The 18,695-nt window shown below is 49.7% G+C and overlaps 1 protein-coding gene across 1 annotated transcript; it reads left to right on the top strand.

The window, feature by feature from the left end:
* Positions 1-920: 920 nt before the first annotated feature.
* Positions 921-4,337, top strand: CACNG5 (calcium voltage-gated channel auxiliary subunit gamma 5; the record flags this gene model as incomplete). The annotated part of the gene is made up of 5 exons (XM_082491981.1): positions 921-1,128; positions 1,889-1,975; positions 2,739-2,879; positions 3,523-3,668; positions 4,080-4,337. The coding sequence occupies 5 exons, from the start codon at positions 921-923 to the stop codon at positions 4,335-4,337; spliced, it is 840 nt and encodes a 279-aa protein (XP_082348107.1).
* Positions 4,338-18,695: the final 14,358 nt, after the last annotated feature.

Here is an 18,695-nt window from a genome sequence, read left to right as displayed (position 1 = left end):
TTAGCAAAAATAAAAGAAAAAAAAGTATTCCATCCGTAAGCAAAAAGGAGGATGAGGGAAGGTTTTTTTGCATCCTTCTGTAATATTTTCCCAGGGCCTCATCCTCCTCTGGCCCTATTTCCCTGCCTCCCCCTGTAGCACAAGCCCAGTTTGCACCAGTTCAGTCTCTGCGTTCAGCCAACACAGGTGTTTGAGGCTCTGATCCAGCAAGCACAATAAAAAAGCAAAAAAGGCAGGTTATTGCGTCACGCTGCTCTGCTTTGAGGCATTTGATGATGTCATTCAGCGGGTACAAATGTAGCTCGGTTTTTGCAAAATCAGGATCTTGATCCCCCAATGGGTAAATCTACCCTGGAAAAGGAAAAATGGCAATATTGGGGGGAGCAGGGTGACGACCGGAGCTGCTCAGGAGCAGGTTTTGTCCTGGCAGCTAGAAGTATTTTTGTTGCTCCGTTAACGTGGTGCCTGTGAGCCTCACCAGGCTGCTGTGCCGAGGTATCTGCCGCCCTTAGATAAGGCTCTGAGGACGGCAGATGCTGCGGTTCGGCCACATCCTTGGGGAGACAAGCACCAGGTTTGGCCGGAACAGCAGGAATTCTCTTCCAGTGAATAAAACGGGAGCGGATGAGCGGCTCCCGGCCATCCCGCGCCGCCCCGGCACTAGCACCCAGTGCTCGGCGCATCCAGGAGCCCTGAGCCGGCGTGGGGCAGCAGTCGGGTGGGATTTGGTTCAACCTCTCCATCTGTCAGGGCACGCCGTGATTGTTCTAATGGCTTATTTCAGCTCAACATAAATAAGCAATTAAAGGCAGAGGGCAAAGCTTTGACACATCCATTCCCCCAAAAAGTGGTAAATGGCGCTGTGCTGATGGCCGTGTCCCCTCTCCCGGCAGCCGTCCCCGCCGCCGCCTCGGCCCCCCATGCTGTTGGGAATGAGCGCCTGCGGCAGGAAGGCGCTGACCCTGCTCAGCAGCGTGTTCGCCGTCTGCGGCCTCGGCCTCCTGGGCATCTCCGTCAGCACCGACTACTGGCTCTACCTGGAGGAGGGCATCGTCCAGCCCCAAAACCAGACGGCCGAAATCAAACTGTCGCTGCACTCGGGGCTCTGGAGGGTCTGCTTCCTGGCAGGTATGGCGTCCCACCCAAAACCATCACCCTACAGGGGATGTCTGCTGCGTGTCGGTGTCGTTCCACAGGAAAGAGCAGGGGGAAATAGGATTTTTAGAGGCTGTGCCCAACTTTGCTTCCAAACTTAGGCGCCACCTGAGTAATGCCATCCCCCCGTGCCCAGCTTTAATAGTCCGATGGATAATTGTGCCTTTGCACACAGGCTTTGAGTGAGTTTACTGCTGCCGTGCCAGACCCCGCTGCCCCCCGTCCCGCTCCGTCCCAGCGCTGCGGCCACAGCGCCTTGGGCAGCAGCTCACGACTTTCCTTTTTGTCCCTGCAATATTTAGATTCAGGTCAGCTGGACCGTTCCCTCCGCCCGCGCCAAGTTTGATGAAGCGATTTGGCTGCGGGGACGGAGTTGAACAAAACCCAAGGGAACGGGAATCTCAAAGTGACCGATATGAAATGTCATGAAGTTTCAGCCGCTGCTTTGAAAAAGTTGGAGTGAGGAGCTCTGGTACCGCCCCTGGGGTCACCTTAAATCCTCTGGCTTCAGCGTTCACGTGCCTGGGTACAAAGGAATGCCTTTGCACAAGGGAGACGGTAGTTAAGAGATGTCTTCAGCCCCAAACACTGACACCCACAATGGAAGCAGCACTAAAAAGCAAGACTGTTTTTATGCATGCACTGAAATTAATGTTAAAGCCACTCTCCCCCCCCCAAAAAAAATAAGCAGGCAAACACACTGCAGGTGTGACTTGGTCTGTGTCTGCCGCAGGGGAAGAGCGTGGCCGGTGCTTCACTATCGAATACGTCATGCCCATGAACATCCAGCTGACGTCTGAATCCACAGTCAATGTCCTGAGTAAGTGGTTCGGTGGGGTCTTACTCTTTGCATCCTGCAAAGCACCAAAGGGTCGCTAGGGATTCCCCCTCAAAATCTCCTTTGAGTTCCTGCTGGAGAAGCTCCTGGTTCCCTGACAGTGCTACCACGCAAGGATGTTACCACACTTTTTACTGTGTGAGTCACCCAATGAGCTCCTAAGCTTTTGGGGACATCCCTTTCTAACGGCAGGGTGCTCTCAGAGGCTCCAAGCTGTACAATTTCCTTTCACTGGCTACTCAGCGCTGATGTTTATGGAAGTGTTTGGCATTATAGTCTCCTCTCCATAATTTGCAGCTGTATTTATCCTGTAGCAATCAATTTTACACTTTACATGGTGGGATGAATTAAGGATGGAGTGTCACAGCTCTCACGATGAATTCTGCAGTCATTTTTGATTTAATAAATAGAAGTGTTCAGCAAAGAGTTTTGCAGCAAAGCTGAAGAAAAATGCAGGGTCCGATGCTTTTTTCCCATGTAGCACTTCACATAGAAACTCTTAGAAATACAAACATTAACAGACATTTCCGCAGCCAGAGAGAGTCACCCCTTTGCTCAGCTCATTAGCAAAGCCAAATAAGAGAGGAGAACCCCTGGCAGGGCCTGGGCAGCAGCACAGAGACACCCACATTAACCAGCAGCGAGGAAGGACACAACCTGGTCAGAGAGCAGCAGGGCTGGAGCCATCTTGTGCTGGGGGGGCACATTGACCTGTTCTCGCTTTCCTCTGCTCCTCTCCTGCCAGAGATGATCCGCTCTGCCACCCCCTTCCCTCTGGTCAGCCTCTTCTTCATGTTCATCGGCTTCATCCTCAGCAACATCGGCCACATTCGGCCTCACAGGACCATCCTCGCCTTCGTCTCGGGGATATTCTTCATCCTGTCAGGTGAGTTCTGCTAGCCAGCTTTTCTCCTGAAGATCCTTGAGCATGGAGCACCTTTGCTTTTGTAGCTGCTGGTGCTCTCCTAACCCGCTGCGGTGGCTCCTCGTTGGAGTCATCACCCATGGGGGCTCCCAGCTCGGCCCCGCAGCCTGCTTGAGCTTTGCGGGGTGAAAAATCACCCAATGCAAGACTTGCCTGCGGAGGCAGCAGCGAGGAGACGCCAGGGCAAGCAGCCACCACCGCGCAGGAGCAGGTGCTGGGGGAGAGGACGCCTCTCACGGCATGTTGGTCGCAGGAGAGATCTGAAACTTCAGACTGCTCAGCAGGGATGTTTCTACACGAGACAAGTGGATGTTTTATTCATGCTGTTGTGCTAGTGTTAAACAAATAGCGGTGACAGCCGAGCTTTGAAGCCAGCTCCTACGCGGCACACGCGGTCTTGCTTGAGCAGGTAACGGTTTGAGTGAAATGAGAGGAGTGCCCTGGGTTAGCTCAGCGGGAAAGCAGCTTCTTTCCCTAGTTATTTCAAGCGCACTTCCACAGTTTTACACTTTCATCCGTAAATCAGGTCTTAAAGGAAGGTGCTTCTTCGGTGGCTTCATCCCTGAAGCGTTTCCCACTGTCCTTCTCTTTGGTTTCTCCCCAGGTCTGTCCCTGGTGGTGGGGCTGGTCCTCTACATATCCAGCATTAACGACGAGATGCTGAACAGGACCAAGGACTCGGAAACGTTCTTCAATTACAAATATGGATGGTCGTTTGCCTTCTCTGCCATCTCATTCCTTCTCACAGAGGTACCCAGGAGCTCTCACATCCCTGTAACAAGTGTATCCCGTTCTCAGGGGGCGGGGGGAGCATTGGAGCTGTGACCAAAAAGAGGACTGAGGTGGGATTTAAGGACAGGCTATGAGGGCAGATATATAGTATGGTGGGAGAAGTATAGAGTGGGGACAGACCCCAAGCCTGGAGCGCTGATGGGGCATTTGGTCACAATTTGATGCTGAGCATGGATGCAGAGGAGGTGACATTATTTACTGCAGGAACCCAGGGCACAGGGCAGCGTAGTGACTGTCCTCGGGAGCCCTTGTGCATCACAGGCAGAGCAAAATAAAAAGCCATTTATATTTTTGTTCAGTTTTGGTGGTGGTGGAGAAGGCAGCCGTTAGCAGGGTGAGCATCAGGCCGTGTCTCTCTCTCCCCTGCAGAGCGCCGGGGTGATGTCCGTTTACCTGTTCATGAAGCGATACACGGCCGAGGACATCTACCGACCTCACCCCGGCTTCTACCGTCCCCGTCTGAGCAACTGCTCTGACTACTCGGGGCAGTTCTTGCACCCGGACGCGTGGGCGCGGGGACGCAGCCCGTCGGATATCTCCAGCGAGGCGTCCCTGCAGATGAACAGTAACTACCCGGCTCTGCTCAAGTGCCCCGACTATGACCAGATGTCCTCGTCCCCGTGCTGAGCCCCACCGCCCCTGCGCCTGCTCCCACCCAAGGGCCGACAGTCGCCGCGTCCTGACTCCGTTTGTCATTTATTTTTTAGGCCACTCTTTCGGGGCAATTCTCTATTTATAGGAGCGTAAATATAACCAGAGCGATTGGTTATATAACCAATAATGTAACCTAGAGAATTGGGATATTTTCCTTTCTTTGGGTTTGGGTTTTTTTTTATTCTTCCCTGTGTAACTAAAAATCTCTCCAAATTCCTCTTCTTTCAGCTCATCCCGCTGAGCAAACAGCCGTTCTGCCTGGGGGATAAATCCAGGGCTGGACTCGAGAGCAGAAAAAAGAAAATAGAGTAGAACTAAGGAAAAAAAAAAAAAAAAGTGTGGTTTTTTGGTTTAGGTAGACTGCAAAAGTTTGTGCATTTGGCTGTATCATTTAATTATAGATTTACTGGCCTAAGTGCCAGCAAGCGTAAAAGATTCGTGTAAATTTCCAAGAAACAGCCTTCGTTAGAAAAATATAAACTTTGTCTTGATTCAGTATTTTCCACATCTCTTGTTGTTGGATATCACTTTTAACCAGGCTGTAATGGGAAATAGCCATCTTTCTTGACTATACCTCAGCAGGCTTAGACACAAGCAGGTTGTTGTTTCTCTGTGGCCACTTGCAAACTGTTGCTTAAATATCTGTGTCAGGCTGGAGGCACTGCAGCCCCGGGGTGTCCGGGCTGGTGGGTGGCTCAAGCACCCACTTTTCCTCCGCCATCCCGTAGACTGGAGGACTGAAGAGTGACTGGGAGAATTTCAGTGCAGCATCAAGTCGAAAAACAACCTAAAACATTCCCGCAGGAAAGGTTAGGTGCAGAATTTAGGGGAAATTATAGCCAGAAGTGCAAGTTATTTTGGTGAAAGGCAAGATCCCAAACCAGTATAAAGTGATGTAGCTGAAATTAATGGCACTAGTCCAGCGTAAGAAAGTAGTTGGCTTATATTTCATTTTGGCAAGAAAGTGGTATTTTAGCTGCTTTTTTTTGTGTCTGTATAAGCCTTATTTTGAGGGTTTAAGTTTTAAAATTTCATATGACGCTTTGGCATTCCGGTCTTAGACAGCTGCCAGGGTGAGAGCATCACTCTGATTGAAAACGAAGGACAGGGAAGGCAAAGGCCTCCCTCGTGCCCTCCTGTGCAAGCTGCGAGTTGTCACCTCGCAGGAGAAAGAGCTTTGTCCAAACTTTATTTCTGTTCTTGTTATTTTAAACCTTTCTGCAAATTTCCTTTCTGCAAAACAAAACCCTCCAGGGATTCTTGGTATATCTGAGCTTGGTTTGTCTTACTGTAATTAAAACAAATAGAATATAGGCACTTTTAACCTCATTTGTAGCACAGCGTGTAATGAATGTTGCATCTCTTTGTTATTGTTTATTATTTAATATTTAATACCTATTATTTATTATTTACTATTTACTATTTATTATTTATAAACTACTCCAATGTAGGGTCCAAGTCCTGGCACAGCACCACTATTTGTATCGACTCTGATGCCCGTCCCATGGGACCTCACTGCAGGCGTACGTCCAGCCAACACTTAAACAGGATTATTTCCTCTCCGCTTCCTTCAGATAAGCAAGTGACGTATATCTAGTGTATATCTAGTGTCACTGATGCCTAATTTAATGAGTTTTAAAACCAGGGCATCTTTTCGAAGACACAAGTGTATTTAGCCTTAGTTTTTATGTTACCTTCAAGCATCTGTTCTCTCATTTTAAACGCCAGTTTGTAAGTGCTCCACGACAGGTTCGCTGCTGGGAAGATTCAAGCATTAAAGCACAACCCAGCTCCACCATCCCGCGACAAAGCTTGCTGGCCCTCATCTGTTCACCCCAGCCAGATAAACCATCAGTTTTCCACTGGGTTTTCTTATGTTCGGTGTGAATTAAGCTCCAAGAAAGCACTGGAGTTCACAAGCGATGTTCTTGCATTTCCCAGAGCCTGTTCTACTTCTCTGGGCTCGATGTTAGTGGTTTCTGGTGGCTCAAAGACAGCTGCCTTTGCATCTTCCCCATGGTGGATCCTTTATATTCTCAGTCCTTCTTGGGAGGGAGACCTTCAGGATGACCAAAATTGCTGATGCTCAGAGGCGCGAGGGCTCTCCCACATGACTACTTTCCCCACACCAGGGCGTTGTTAATTCTGTGCAGCATCGTGAGATGTCCCTGTCCCCGAGTGGAGTTTTCCTTTCTACTGATTAAATACAGAATTATTCATTTTATAAATTAAAATGTCTGCCTACAGAAGCAGAAGATGTGAAAAAAACTTTGTGCCTTCCCCAAGGCCCCAGAAGGTTTAGCAGAGTCTAGGGGCGAATTAGAAAAGTAATTATTTTAATTCATTGGAGAGATTGTCATCATGTGGCTGCATTTGTGAGCCCAGGAGTTCGCACGTTCATCCAGTGAGCACGAGCCCTTCATAAGTGCAGAACTGCCAAAAGAAATCTGTCAAAATAAGTGTTTGCTGTTGGTTCAGTCAATGCTGGTTTTGGGCAGGAAAATGTGGTGCTTGGTAAAGCACGGGCAACAGTGCCGCCGGGTGGTGTTGCTGTTCCTCTAACAGTGCCCAGTGTGGCAGCGGCTCTCGGCATGGACGGCTCTGGCCTCTAAATGCAAGTATCACACCTTCACTGACTGGGGAGAAACTTCTCCAGAGCCTCTGAGGCACAGAGCCATGAGCCCATGGTGTGGGTGAGGTGGTGGGGTGAGCTGCAGAGCCCAGCCACCCCACGAGGTCCTTCTCCCCATAGCATCACCCTGTGGCTGATATTCTCCACAGCAATAAATCACGGAATCATGGAGTTTCAGAGTTGGAAGGGACCTCTAGACATCATCTAGTCCAACTCCCCTGCCAAAGCAGGATTGCCCAGAGCACATTACTCAGGACTGCATCCAGGTGGGTCTTGAAAATCTCCACAGAAGGGGACTCCCCCCCTCCCTGGGCAGCCTGTGCCAGTGCTCTGTCACCTGAACCGTAAAGAAGTGTTTCCATGTATTTGAACGGAACTTCCTATGTTCCAACTTGTGCCCATTGCCCCTCGTGCTGTCACTGGGAACCATTGAAAAGAGCCTGGCTCCATCCTCCTTCAACCCACCCTTGAGATACTTGTAAGCATGAATAAGGTCTCCCCTCAGCCTTCTCTTCTCCAGGCTAAAGAGTCCCAGCGCTCTCAGCCTTTCCTCATAAGGGAGATGCTCCAAGCCCTTAATCATCTTAGTTTCCCTTCGCTGGACTCGCTCCAGCAGTTCCCTGTCCCTCTTGAACTGGGGAGCCCAAAACTGGACACAGTATTCCAGTTGTGGCCTCACCAGTGCAGAGTAGAGGGGGAGAATGACCTCCTTTGACCTACTGGCCACACTTGGTAAACGCTTGGTAAATAAATGTAGCACCCCCTAAGGACACCTACTCATCACTTAGAGACCTCTCCTAGTCACCCGGCATGGTTTCACCCCACCTTAATCTTTGTTATGCCCCATCCTTCCCTGAGGACGGCTCAGTTGCCTCCTCCAGTCTCTCTGCTCCCCCTGTTTCAGCGCCGGCCTCCCGCTGTGTTCTTTCTGTGACTGTTACTTGGATTGCAATAAATTCAAAGTGGAATTTGAGGACAGACTTGCAATTAAATTAGAGGTTTAACCCCTATGAGACTAAAGTCCTTAAATTTACCCTATGGGACGAGTCAGGCCGCTCACGGGCCCGTAGGAAGGTAATTGCTCGTCTGACACTTCGCAGAAAATTGTGTGCACTTTGAAGCAAAAAAAAAAAAAAAAAATGTTTTACACGAATGACTAATTGGTGTCAGACTCTCTGTGCACATGGCTGTGTCTGCTTGAACTGTGGTGTTAGAGCAAATTACTGGGATTAAGGGTTAAATAAAAACCCGGCTGTGCCTGAGCCGCGCTCAGTTCGCTGCTCCCTGGAGCTGCTCAGGACTGCGGTGGGCTGAAGCTTTTTCTGTCCCTGCCATCAGCCTCCCACGCGGCACACACATCCATCCCGGCAGCCTGGGTGCCATATGGAGTTCACGGCACCGGGAGGGATGGATGTTAGCTGAAGAAACCGTACGTGGGAGGTGAGTGAGCCCCCAACCTCCCCAGCTCAGGAGAGGCTGGTCGGGAAGCCGGCTGCCCTAAGACCTTCTCGGGGGACTCCTGGGAGCCACCCTCCCCCTGTGCGTTTGGGGTTTCTGAAATTAAACACCCGTTCTGTATCTCCCAGGACATGAAAGCTTGTCTCTGCCAGCATCTCCCCTCCCCCACCAGGACATGCTCTCCTTGTTGCACCCTTCCACCACATCGTTCCCGTGGCCCTAAGTGCGATGGGGACAGGCTCCATTTGCCCATTAGTTAGGAGTGTCCCTAAAACCCTTATTGAATCATGAGGTATGGATGCAAGAGGTTCGTTAGAGACCAATTGTGAGCAGTAATTAAGTAGCCAGGATTAATGAGGCTGTACTGGGCCATGTTCTCCCTCAGCTGCTGCTGGAGGAGCTTGTGGCTCCAGAGGTCTTTCTTACACAGTGGAAAAAAATATCTCTGTATATATAAATCTACATATAGATATAGCTGAAATGTCCTCCAGTGCTGGAGCCCTTGCTGGGTGGTAACCCTTTTCCAGCAGGGATGCAGACCAAGAGCACCACTGAGCTGTTTCAGCTGCTGGTGAAGCTGCTGCAGTGGTGAAGTGAGGTTTGGGCAGGTGTTTTGGGGCAACCTGGTCCTGCTCTTGCCCAGGAGGATGGCATGGAGCTGCTGCTTGGGTGGACGGGGGGAGACCAAATCCCTACACCTGGGGAAACCCCAGACGAATCTTGCTGTCGCCTCCTCTGGACACAGGACTGAAGACCTGTGCCCTTTCATCAGCTTCGAGCAGAGAAGCTCCAAAGGTATTGTATTGGGGTGGGTTTCAGCCAAGTATCACCGTGGCAGGGCAAAGAGCTGACTCAGGCACCATGTATGCAATTTGGGGCTTTCTAGTACACAGCGCTCTGCTTGCAAGTCCTCGTGTTGCATAATTAATACTATTTGTCAGGGTTTTGTATTCATTTTCCCAAATGTGAGTTAGCCCCACGGGCTATTCAAGGTGTGCTAAGAAATTAAATAGTCTTATTCCTCCCTGCTGATAGCTTGTTAGCTGTGCAGAACCGGCGTGTCTGTGGTGGGGATGCTGTGTGAACAGGCAAAATATTCACCCGGGTAAATACTCCTCCACTGATGAGAAGCAGCGGAGAGATATTTATTTTCTTCTTCTTCTTCCTTCCTTATGATATTTATTTACTTACTTTTTTTTTTCCCCACCACAAAAGATTGACATACACATCTACCTAGAAAAAAAAAGATTTTCCTCCTCACTTTTCTCGTCCAGTTTTAGGACCTCCTGGTGGGGTCTCCTTCACCCTGCTGCAGCAACCCTTGCTGCGCGAGTTGGGTTGCTCCACCACGTCTCCTCTCCTGAGAACCACATCAGCTCTTTAACGTTTCTTTCTGCAAACTGGCTGCACCGCAGCTATCCTGCGCACATTAAAGGGGTGACGGCTGGGGCAGGGTGTCCCGGGCACCCCGGCTGCTCAGTGGGTGCCACCCCGCGTGCCCTGCCATGGCTGGGGTGCTCAGCTGACCTTTTCTCCGTGCACCGTGGGGTTTCTGCCTATCACTATTGTGTGGATATCAAATTGTAACCTGTTCCCATGGATACAGTAGATTATAGAAAGGGAAGAGCTGCCTCTTTGCTTTATCTTCATGTACAGTTTCATATACCTTCGATTTCGGATTGTGGTGACCTCAGCGGGCAGTGGTTATAATGGGCCGGCGATGGCTGCAGCGATTACCCTGTGTATCTTTAATTGCAAACCAGCCCCCTGGAGGTAACCCTTGAAAGGGAAGGAGAAGTGCCTCTGGACGGCATGGGACTGCCCATCGTCTGGCCCTCCCCATGGCTGCAAAATACATGATTAGCAAAATATATGCTCAGGTCACATTGATTGCGGTGCTGGGCACTGCAGTGCTGAGTACGCTGATAAGCTGTGCCCACAGTGTCCCTGCGGCTGACAGGAGGAAGGGCCTTTAGCCAGTCAGTCGCACTGGCTTGTGTCACAAATGCATCCAGTGAAAATGGTGATGGATGAAGAGGAGATGACGCTGTCGGTGTTGCTGTCCTGTAGCCCGGTGCCCATCACTGCAGCAGCTGCGGTCGGTGCGTAGCATCACCGTGCCAACATCCCTCTTGTTCTCACACCACTTCGTCTTTGAGCCTGTAGCCAATTCAGCCTTCAGTAGGGGAAAGGTTCTGGTTTTATTACTACAGTTGCAACACAGGAAAGCACTATTTCAACCAAAAGATTAGCCCCACTCGACTGTGTTGCCAGACTGCTGTCCCAAGGGCTGTACTTGAGGAGTACATTGGCTCTAACTGGATGTTTTCAAGCCCTGAGCAGTTTGCACTGCGGTGTTCAGCAGGCTTTGTCCAGCATTTTTAATCAAACCATCTCAGAAATCCCAAAGCCTCACCCCTCTCTCCATTTCCAGTGAAAAGAGAAGTATTCACACCCAAATTGTGATTAATATGCCTTGAAAATATGCAGTGCCGGTATTCAAGGTTATTCCCCAATAAGCCATCACTTCTGTCATCGGGTCCCGATAAATCTCCTGGCTGTGACGAGACGCAGCTGCTTTTAATCTTTAATGTTAGGGCAGTGTGAATTCATTTTTCTAAGAGGCAAAGCCGGTGGGAGTGGGGTGCAGAGAAGGTGTGTGATGACTTGGGCCCGTTGGGCTTTGCGGCTGCTGAAGCCCTGGCTGCTGCGCCAAGGGCTGCGGGAGCCGGCGCCTTTGGCTTCTCCTTAAATCCCTCGTTCTGGAACAAAGCCCAACTCGTCCCCGCTACCATCAAGCACCTGTAAATCTGCATGTAGACAAATTCCCAGACTTGAGCTTCAGCGCTCTGTTGCTAATCAGCGAAGTGCGTAGGCACATGTTGAAATCCCTTGGACTCCAGCAGGATCCGTGTCAGAGTGAAAACGAAGCCCAAGCGAAGCTCTGCTGAAGAAGGGCTGTCTTCGTGGGCACGTTTAAAAGCAGCTGGTAGTGGGCTTCTGGGATAGAGGAGCTGGAAGGCACAAAAGAGGCGACAGCGAAAAGACGTGACCATAAATTTCTTATTTTCCCATAGTGATAACATCTTTAATGAGGTGCGTGTTCACGACAATATAACCCCGAGGTTCGCGCATCTGCCTGGCGTCTTGACACACGCCAGCTTCCCGCTGCCGCTTCACGGGGGAAATCTGCCGAGAAAGCTGAAAGGTGTTATTTAATTAATAACAGCTAATTTGAATAAGTACCGAAATGTCACTCAGCTTCTCCGGAGGTGAGCTTGGTGAGTTCACCTCCATGGGGAAAGGGGACGTTCCTGAGGCCAGGGGACACTATCAGTGTCACACACATGAGCAAGGAGCAGCAGCGCCTTAAGTCTCAGCGTGCAGTCACGTCAGCGCAGGTCAGACCCTGCTCATTTCTTTATATTTAATAAGTAAATCTATGCTACTTAGATTTAGCATAACTGAGTGTTGTGTGGGCCTTAATGCTGGTTTAATCTGTCTCCAGCTCGGCTCATCAAAGGCTGCCGTAAGCGAGGGGATAAGCGAGGCATCCCGTGGCACTTGTGGGGCTGCATCCTGCCCCGCCAACGTCTTACGGTGAAATAATATGGCTTTGAAAGCTGTCTTGTTGCAGTACCGGTCGAGTTCAAATATCTGAGTGAAAGCTCTTATTTACCCTTGAAAAGCAAATTGTGTTTTATTTTAGCAGGAATCGCAGGGTCTGTTTCTTGAGAGAGCATCCCCGGTTCCTGCTGTGCTTAACGAACTTTGGAATGACCGTGTTTGTCCAGGCAATAAGATTATACATTATTTAGTATTATTATTCATAATTTAGATAAACAGAGAAGGTCTCTCTAGCAGTGCAGAACATGTACATGTAAAATCCCCATCAAATTATTTATTTCCATATAAATTATGTACTGTCAAAACTGCTTTTCTGATCTGAAGGTTAAAGGCTTCATCACAGAAATGTAGCAGCTCCCCATCATTTCAATCAGAATGTGATTATTTACAGAAAAAAGCAGCCTGGCGGTTGTGGATTTCCTATTGATCTGCTTCAGCAGCTCTGTCTGGCTTAGAACAGTCGAAATAAATGAAATAAAAATACAAACCTACGGTTGTTTTATCTTCCCATAAAAAGTAGGTCATATCCCCAACTGAGCTGTATTTTATTCATATACATACATTTTTGCAATTAAAAATGCAACAAAACCCAGGTTCACGTCAACAGAGCTGAGTCGAGTGAAACGGGGTTAGGGCCGATTCCCGGGATTCCCCGGGGCACAGCCCCCGTGCCGCACCGGCGGGTGCCCGCTCCTCCGCCGTGGACTCGGGGCCCAAAACCACCGCTCGGGGAGCAGGAAAGCCGAGCGGAGCGGGAGAGGAGAGAAAGCGCTTAAAGCTCTCCAGATTGAGCTCCGTACATACAGGAATAATTACGGCTGCTATTTTAAGAAGTTGTTTAATAATGTTAAACCGATGACAGCCTGAGATTATAACACTGCCACCTCCACACTCCTGGGGGCTTTTTCTTTTCTTCCCCCCCATCAGCTCTGCTATATTTGCATTTTTCCAAGCCTGTGTTACCAATTAGCATTCCCCAAAAGCTCTTGAGCAAGCTGGGAGTCGCCTTGCACGAGGGGAGAAGACGAGGCGTTGAAGTACAAGAGCAAAGCTGCGAGCCCCTCTCCTGGCGTGTACCGGGGAGTGTGTCAGTGTCTCCATGAGCAATCCCCGCATTTTCATTTGGTCCAGTAAAATATTTTGGGGCAAATCAGAGCTGATTCCGATGGGGCTGAGAGATTGCCCCACAGATACCACGGCTGCAGCCCATGGGAAAACACACTCCTGTGGTAAACCGTGGTTTGGCTGCCTCAGTTTCCCTATTTATAGAACAGAAACTGCACTATTGATTGGCATCTTGCTACTTTGGGAACTCTGGATGGAACGTGTTGCCCTTAGTATGCATACAGATATTTAAGACTGTTTCTCGGGAGGTTTTAATGCATGGTGATGAGCACTGAGCTCCTCTTGGCAGGATGCTCCCTCCCCGGCGCGGGGCTGTGTCTCACCACTGCAACTGAAATTGGAGCTGCGTATAGAAACTGCCGTAAGGGGGATGTCAGGGCTGGCCTGGGGACCTGCACCGCCGGGAGGATGAGGAGCCTGAAACCGTGAGAGAAGGAATGATGAACTAGAAAGAATGGGGATTTCTACCACATTTGCGTAGTTTTCTGGTGCTTCGTTGGTAATAAGAGCATGAGGCAGATGGGATGGAATACCCCGTTGGTCAGGTTTGGGTGACCTGCCCTGTCCGCTCCTCCCCACAGGTGGAAACCCTCTGTTTTTCCTCTTTCAACCCTCCAGTGGGGCAAGTAAGGAAGTTAGCTGGCCTTGGGTGTTAGAGCAATAAATATAAGCACGAGCCTCTCTGCATACCATAAATTAGGAAAAATCAGGTCTTACCTCTCTGTGAGAGAACAGTGTTGGGACTATATGCTGTTAATTCCAGAGAGTTCAGCTAGTTAGAAGAGGCTTAGCTGCAAAGTAAAATTATACAGAACAGAAAAGTGGTTCTGTTCTACCTCGAACCAGGACATTGCGAAAAAGAAAAAAAAAAAGAAAAAAAAAAGGGTTAGGTCCAGCTGGCCTTTGTTTGAGAAGGAAGGTTGGAAGGTGATGCCCTGAAGCTCCCAAAGAGGGGTGTGAGAGGAGGGTTTCACAGCACAGTTTCACCCGGGCTTTGGCCAGCGCCTCCTCTGCAGACATCAGTGGGTCATTAATGGGGGGTAAGAAACACTATTTCCTCTCTTTAACCAGGTCTGTCCTTGTTCTAGGTGATGCCATTGAGCTTTTGTGTACTGGGGTTTGGTTGGTTTTCTCTATCTCTGTTCTTGTTGGGGTTAGAATTCTCCTTTCCATGCACAACACCCTTTTCCAGCTGGCGAGGGACGGCTGTCTTCCTTCTCCATGCTGGAGCTGTATAGGAAACAAGAGGTTGGGAAGATTAAAATGCAATTTAAAGTACTGTGAAAATAGATCTGTCAACCTGTCCTATTTGCTTGAGGGTTTGGGGGTTTTGTTTGGTTGTTTGCTTGGGTTTTTTATGATGTCAGGAAAGCTGCTTGAAAATAAATTAGGTTTCATTTAGCTCAGAGTAATAATTAAAACTTGGAATGGTCAGGGCCTGTTTAGGCAAATCAATTAAAAGATTGGCACATAAATGATGTGTACCTTTGTCTTTCACTGTCCTGGTCAGGCTGGGAGACCTTCAGACTGGGACGTTCGAAGGTGGGGCCATTAATCCAACTTGTATTTCCATCAGCCAACCCTATAACTGTCCTTTATGACCTTCCGGCTGGTCTCTAACCTGCGATACTCTGGGCTTCTCCCTGAGGAGGTTTTCTCCATCACTGCCTCTTCCAGCCTATTTCATTTAAAGCAATTTCATTCTGCATCTCCAAATTCATCCCCAGGAGTTGGAAGGAACAGGCACGTCTCTCCGTCTGCCACTAGCACTCTTACATGTTGAAGGCGTCTGCACATCCCACCCCATGGGCAATGGATTTCTGTCAGTGGGGTAACCCATGGGAAGGGCGGAAGGGTAAGAAACCCTTAGGAAGTACTGTCCCTGTTTCATACGCCCTCAGTGATGGAGTTAACATTTTTCATAATTTACAATGAAATTGAGACAAAGCACCAGCTATTTAAAACTTCAGAGAAAAGCTGGGGAGACCCTGGGTCACAGCACAGAAGATGTCAAACACAAAAGGACCCTTCAGTCTAGCGGACAAAGACACTGCCAGGCTGGAGAAGGCTGGAATGGGACAAAATTCAGCCAGAACTTGCAACTGTTAGAGAAGCTCCTGGTCTCGTCTTCGGCCCTGCAGCAGCATTAAGGCTCTCAGGCTGCTCACTGTGTCCTGGGCATGCAGCAGGGCTCGGCAGCAGGCGCGGGAAGACCGGTGGCTTCTGCGACATCCCAGCTGCATGGCTCATCGCGTCAAATATTCATGATCCAAATGGATGCAGAGCTCCCCCAGCCCGCCGTCCGCCTCGCCGCCTTGCCAGCAGGTTGCACTCCCGACGGCCAGCATCAGATCTGCACCGGCTGCGAGCGCTCGTCGGGAGGGACTTGAGGGACCTTCACAAACACGGCTGAGGGAAGCCCCACAGATTGAAATATTTAAGAGCAGCCATGACAGTTCTTTAGTAACCGCCCCGAGGAAACCAGCCCTGCACTGGTGGCTCTGTGTGTGCTCACATCCGTGGCTGCAGGAGAGCAGCCTCCTAAAAGCAGCTCAGCAGTTCCAAATGGCGATGGGAAACGCTCGTTCAACCATTCGCAGCGCAGGTATCGGACAGAGCTGTGTGACAGCACCCGGCATCACTAAACCACTGCCACTGGGGCCTCCCTCCCCTAACACCCCACAGGTTTTTGTGCTCTAGACAGGTTCTGCGCAAGGAGCTGCAGTGAAAGCTGGGATAAAACCCACTCTCCACCAGTTTCAGGGCACAAAGTCTCCTGCCTGCCCCTGCCCAATGCATCTCGCTGCCTGTGGTCTCGCCAGTGGCCGGGCTCCATGGACAAAACAGGGTGCCAGCACGATCCCTGTGCTCCCTGCCTGCGCTATGCTGCTTTTCAGCACGAAAAATTCATGATATTTGTTTTTCCTTTGCAAACTGCACCAGGGTACCTGAACACCAAGCGCCCAGCAGAGAGGTGCTGTCACCACTGGGGTAGGGGAAAGGCACATCGCCAGTCTCACGGGGCCCTTCTGCCTGGCACCAGCGTGAGTAACACTTTTGGCAGCTGCAGCGCTCACGTTTGGCCCTGGCGGGGATTGATGATTAAATAACAGGCACAGGAGAATCCCCGCCTGATTTTCCTCCATGGAAGACACAACAGGTTGTAAAGTTCATCGTTAATCCCAGGGACACAATAGCTGAAAACCAGAGGATTATTTAAAATGTGGCTTTATGAACACTTTCATCTTTGGGGTTTTTTTGTTGGTTGTTTTTTTGGGTTTGGGTTTTTTGTTGGGTTTTTTTGGGGTTGTTTTTTTTTTTTTTTTTTTAGTTGAAAATACTGCAGAAGGAGCACGTGGAGCAGTTTCCACCCTGGGCTGCTCATCACTGGGATGCTGAAACGCTTTGCTCCAGAGAGACTTTTTAACCTTCCCCCCCCCCCCTTAGGAGAAGGCGGCTCTTTCGGGGCCGGGCTGTGCCGGGTCCCGCTCCTGCCGCAGCCCCGCCGCTTGTTTCGCAGCACCCTCTCCTGCTGCTGCGGCGAAACAGCACCCGGGAAGGCGGGCAGCAGGTCCCAGGAATTGCTGCTTCCATCTCCAGTGATGCTGTAAAGGCTCCTGGGCGGCACTGAGCCCCATCGTTAGTTTCTGGGAAGGCAGGCTACCGAAAAAGCGGCTGAAATCCTTCTGGAGAGGCAACGGTGATGCTGTCCTCTAGAAACGGTACTACTTCTGCAGAAAGAACTTTGTTCAAATAGTAAAAGCAGAGTTCAAAGTCATCACTCAGATGTAACTTCCACAGTCTATCGGGATTTTGCCAGAGAAAAATATTTATTTAAAAAACCCAAAGACTGGGGCAGCTAAAAAATATGTATATATAATACTCTTTAGGAGCAGAAAGGAATTAACCCATTTAACACCAGGGAAACCTGCTCCCATAGTGGCACAGGAGTGTGCAGCTGGAGCAATTAACACAGGCAAAGAAGTGTAAAGTCACTTGGCCAATGACAAAAAGTGTTGCTCTGGGACTGAGCAGTGACTGAAGAAGAAGTAACACCATCACCATCCTTGCAGTGCATCTGCGCTCTCACAGTCACAGTGGAACCTCTCGCACGTGCTCTTTCCTCTGACCTAAACCAGTCACATTGCTGAATCAGCAGAAAACCTGGGGCTACTGGAGGAATGTGAAAATTTTTCTTAGGGAAAGTAATACTTTCACAAGCAGAAAAACAACTACCAGAGCCTGGTTTCTGATGGACCTGTGACTTGTGGTGGGGTCTCTCACCTCTGGTGGAGATGAGCGGTCCTTCCCCCAGCAGGGGCATTAGCACCCTCATCTTTTCATCCAGCTATTTGCAGTGACTTTGTTCCAGCTTGTGTCTTACATCAAAACGAAATGGCTCAAAGGTTCAAAAGGTGTGGAGAGAGACTGACAGGTCAAGCAAGGTTACAGCTACACAAACATGCAGAGAGTCAGCATCACAGACTAGCCACACAATGAATCATTACATTTTCTTAGGAAGGAATGGCTAAAAAAAAAAAAAAAAACCAACTGAAAGTTTTCTGAATTCTTAGCAGACAGGGAAAATGCTGTGAATAGGAATACAATAAGAAAGGGCTTTAGGGCCCAGTGAAGGACTTCTGAAGTGCCTCTTAAGTAGTACCACGATGAGGGAAATGCAGCACCTTGGAGCAGACAAAGCCAAAGAGAGTGCAGGTTTGGAAAAAGGAAACAGAAAGCGCAGGAGCAAAGGAGCCACTTAAACCAGCATGGAGGAGCAGGAGAGAGTGGGGAGAGCACCCAGTCCTGTGCTGGGGGTGGCAGAAAAGAAGAATCAGGAACTTTCTGGAAACCAGAAGCAAAACCACAGCAGCAAATATCCGTGTACAAGCTTTCCTGCCAGCCTGAGAACCCACTGCACCGGTGGTCTCACCAACTCCAGCGCATCCTCCCAGCCCTCCTGCCCCACGCACTGTGGAGGGCATCTTGGAGCTGGATAATTGATTTTGTTCTGTATTTTCCACTCGTGGGTGGCTCTGAGTAGCAGGTCTGGCAGGAAACCCTGGCTGACGTGCTGACTGCAAGCGTCAGGCTCCAGTTGCCAGATGCTGTCACATGCGATTACTGAAGACTTCAGTGTACCCGGACTTTCTGCTCTGTAGAAATGCCGCTTTTATGACACTTAAGAAAAAGGTATCACACCTCTGCCTTTGCTTAGACGTTGAGGATACTTAGTGTTTACACTGTTGGATCTGGGAAAGCAGAATGGGAGCAAATGCCCCAAAGGAGAATGCTACAGGTAATATCCTGCCCTTCTCTGGGTCCATAGCTCCAGGACAGGAACTTTATCATATAGTAATGGAGCAGCTTTTATTCTGGCAAAAGAGATGTGTCAATACACACCTCTTTGGTTTGATTTCTGGCAGCTGAACTTTGATTTGCATGGCCTCTGCAACTACCTCGGGGATACAGCTACACATAACGCATGG

The sequence above is a fragment of the Vanellus vanellus genome (assembly GCF_965231255.1).
Source record: "Vanellus vanellus genome assembly, chromosome: 17".
NCBI classification, from domain to species: Eukaryota; Metazoa; Chordata; class Aves; order Charadriiformes; family Charadriidae; genus Vanellus; species Vanellus vanellus.
This window is presented reverse-complemented; position numbering and strand designations above follow the sequence as displayed.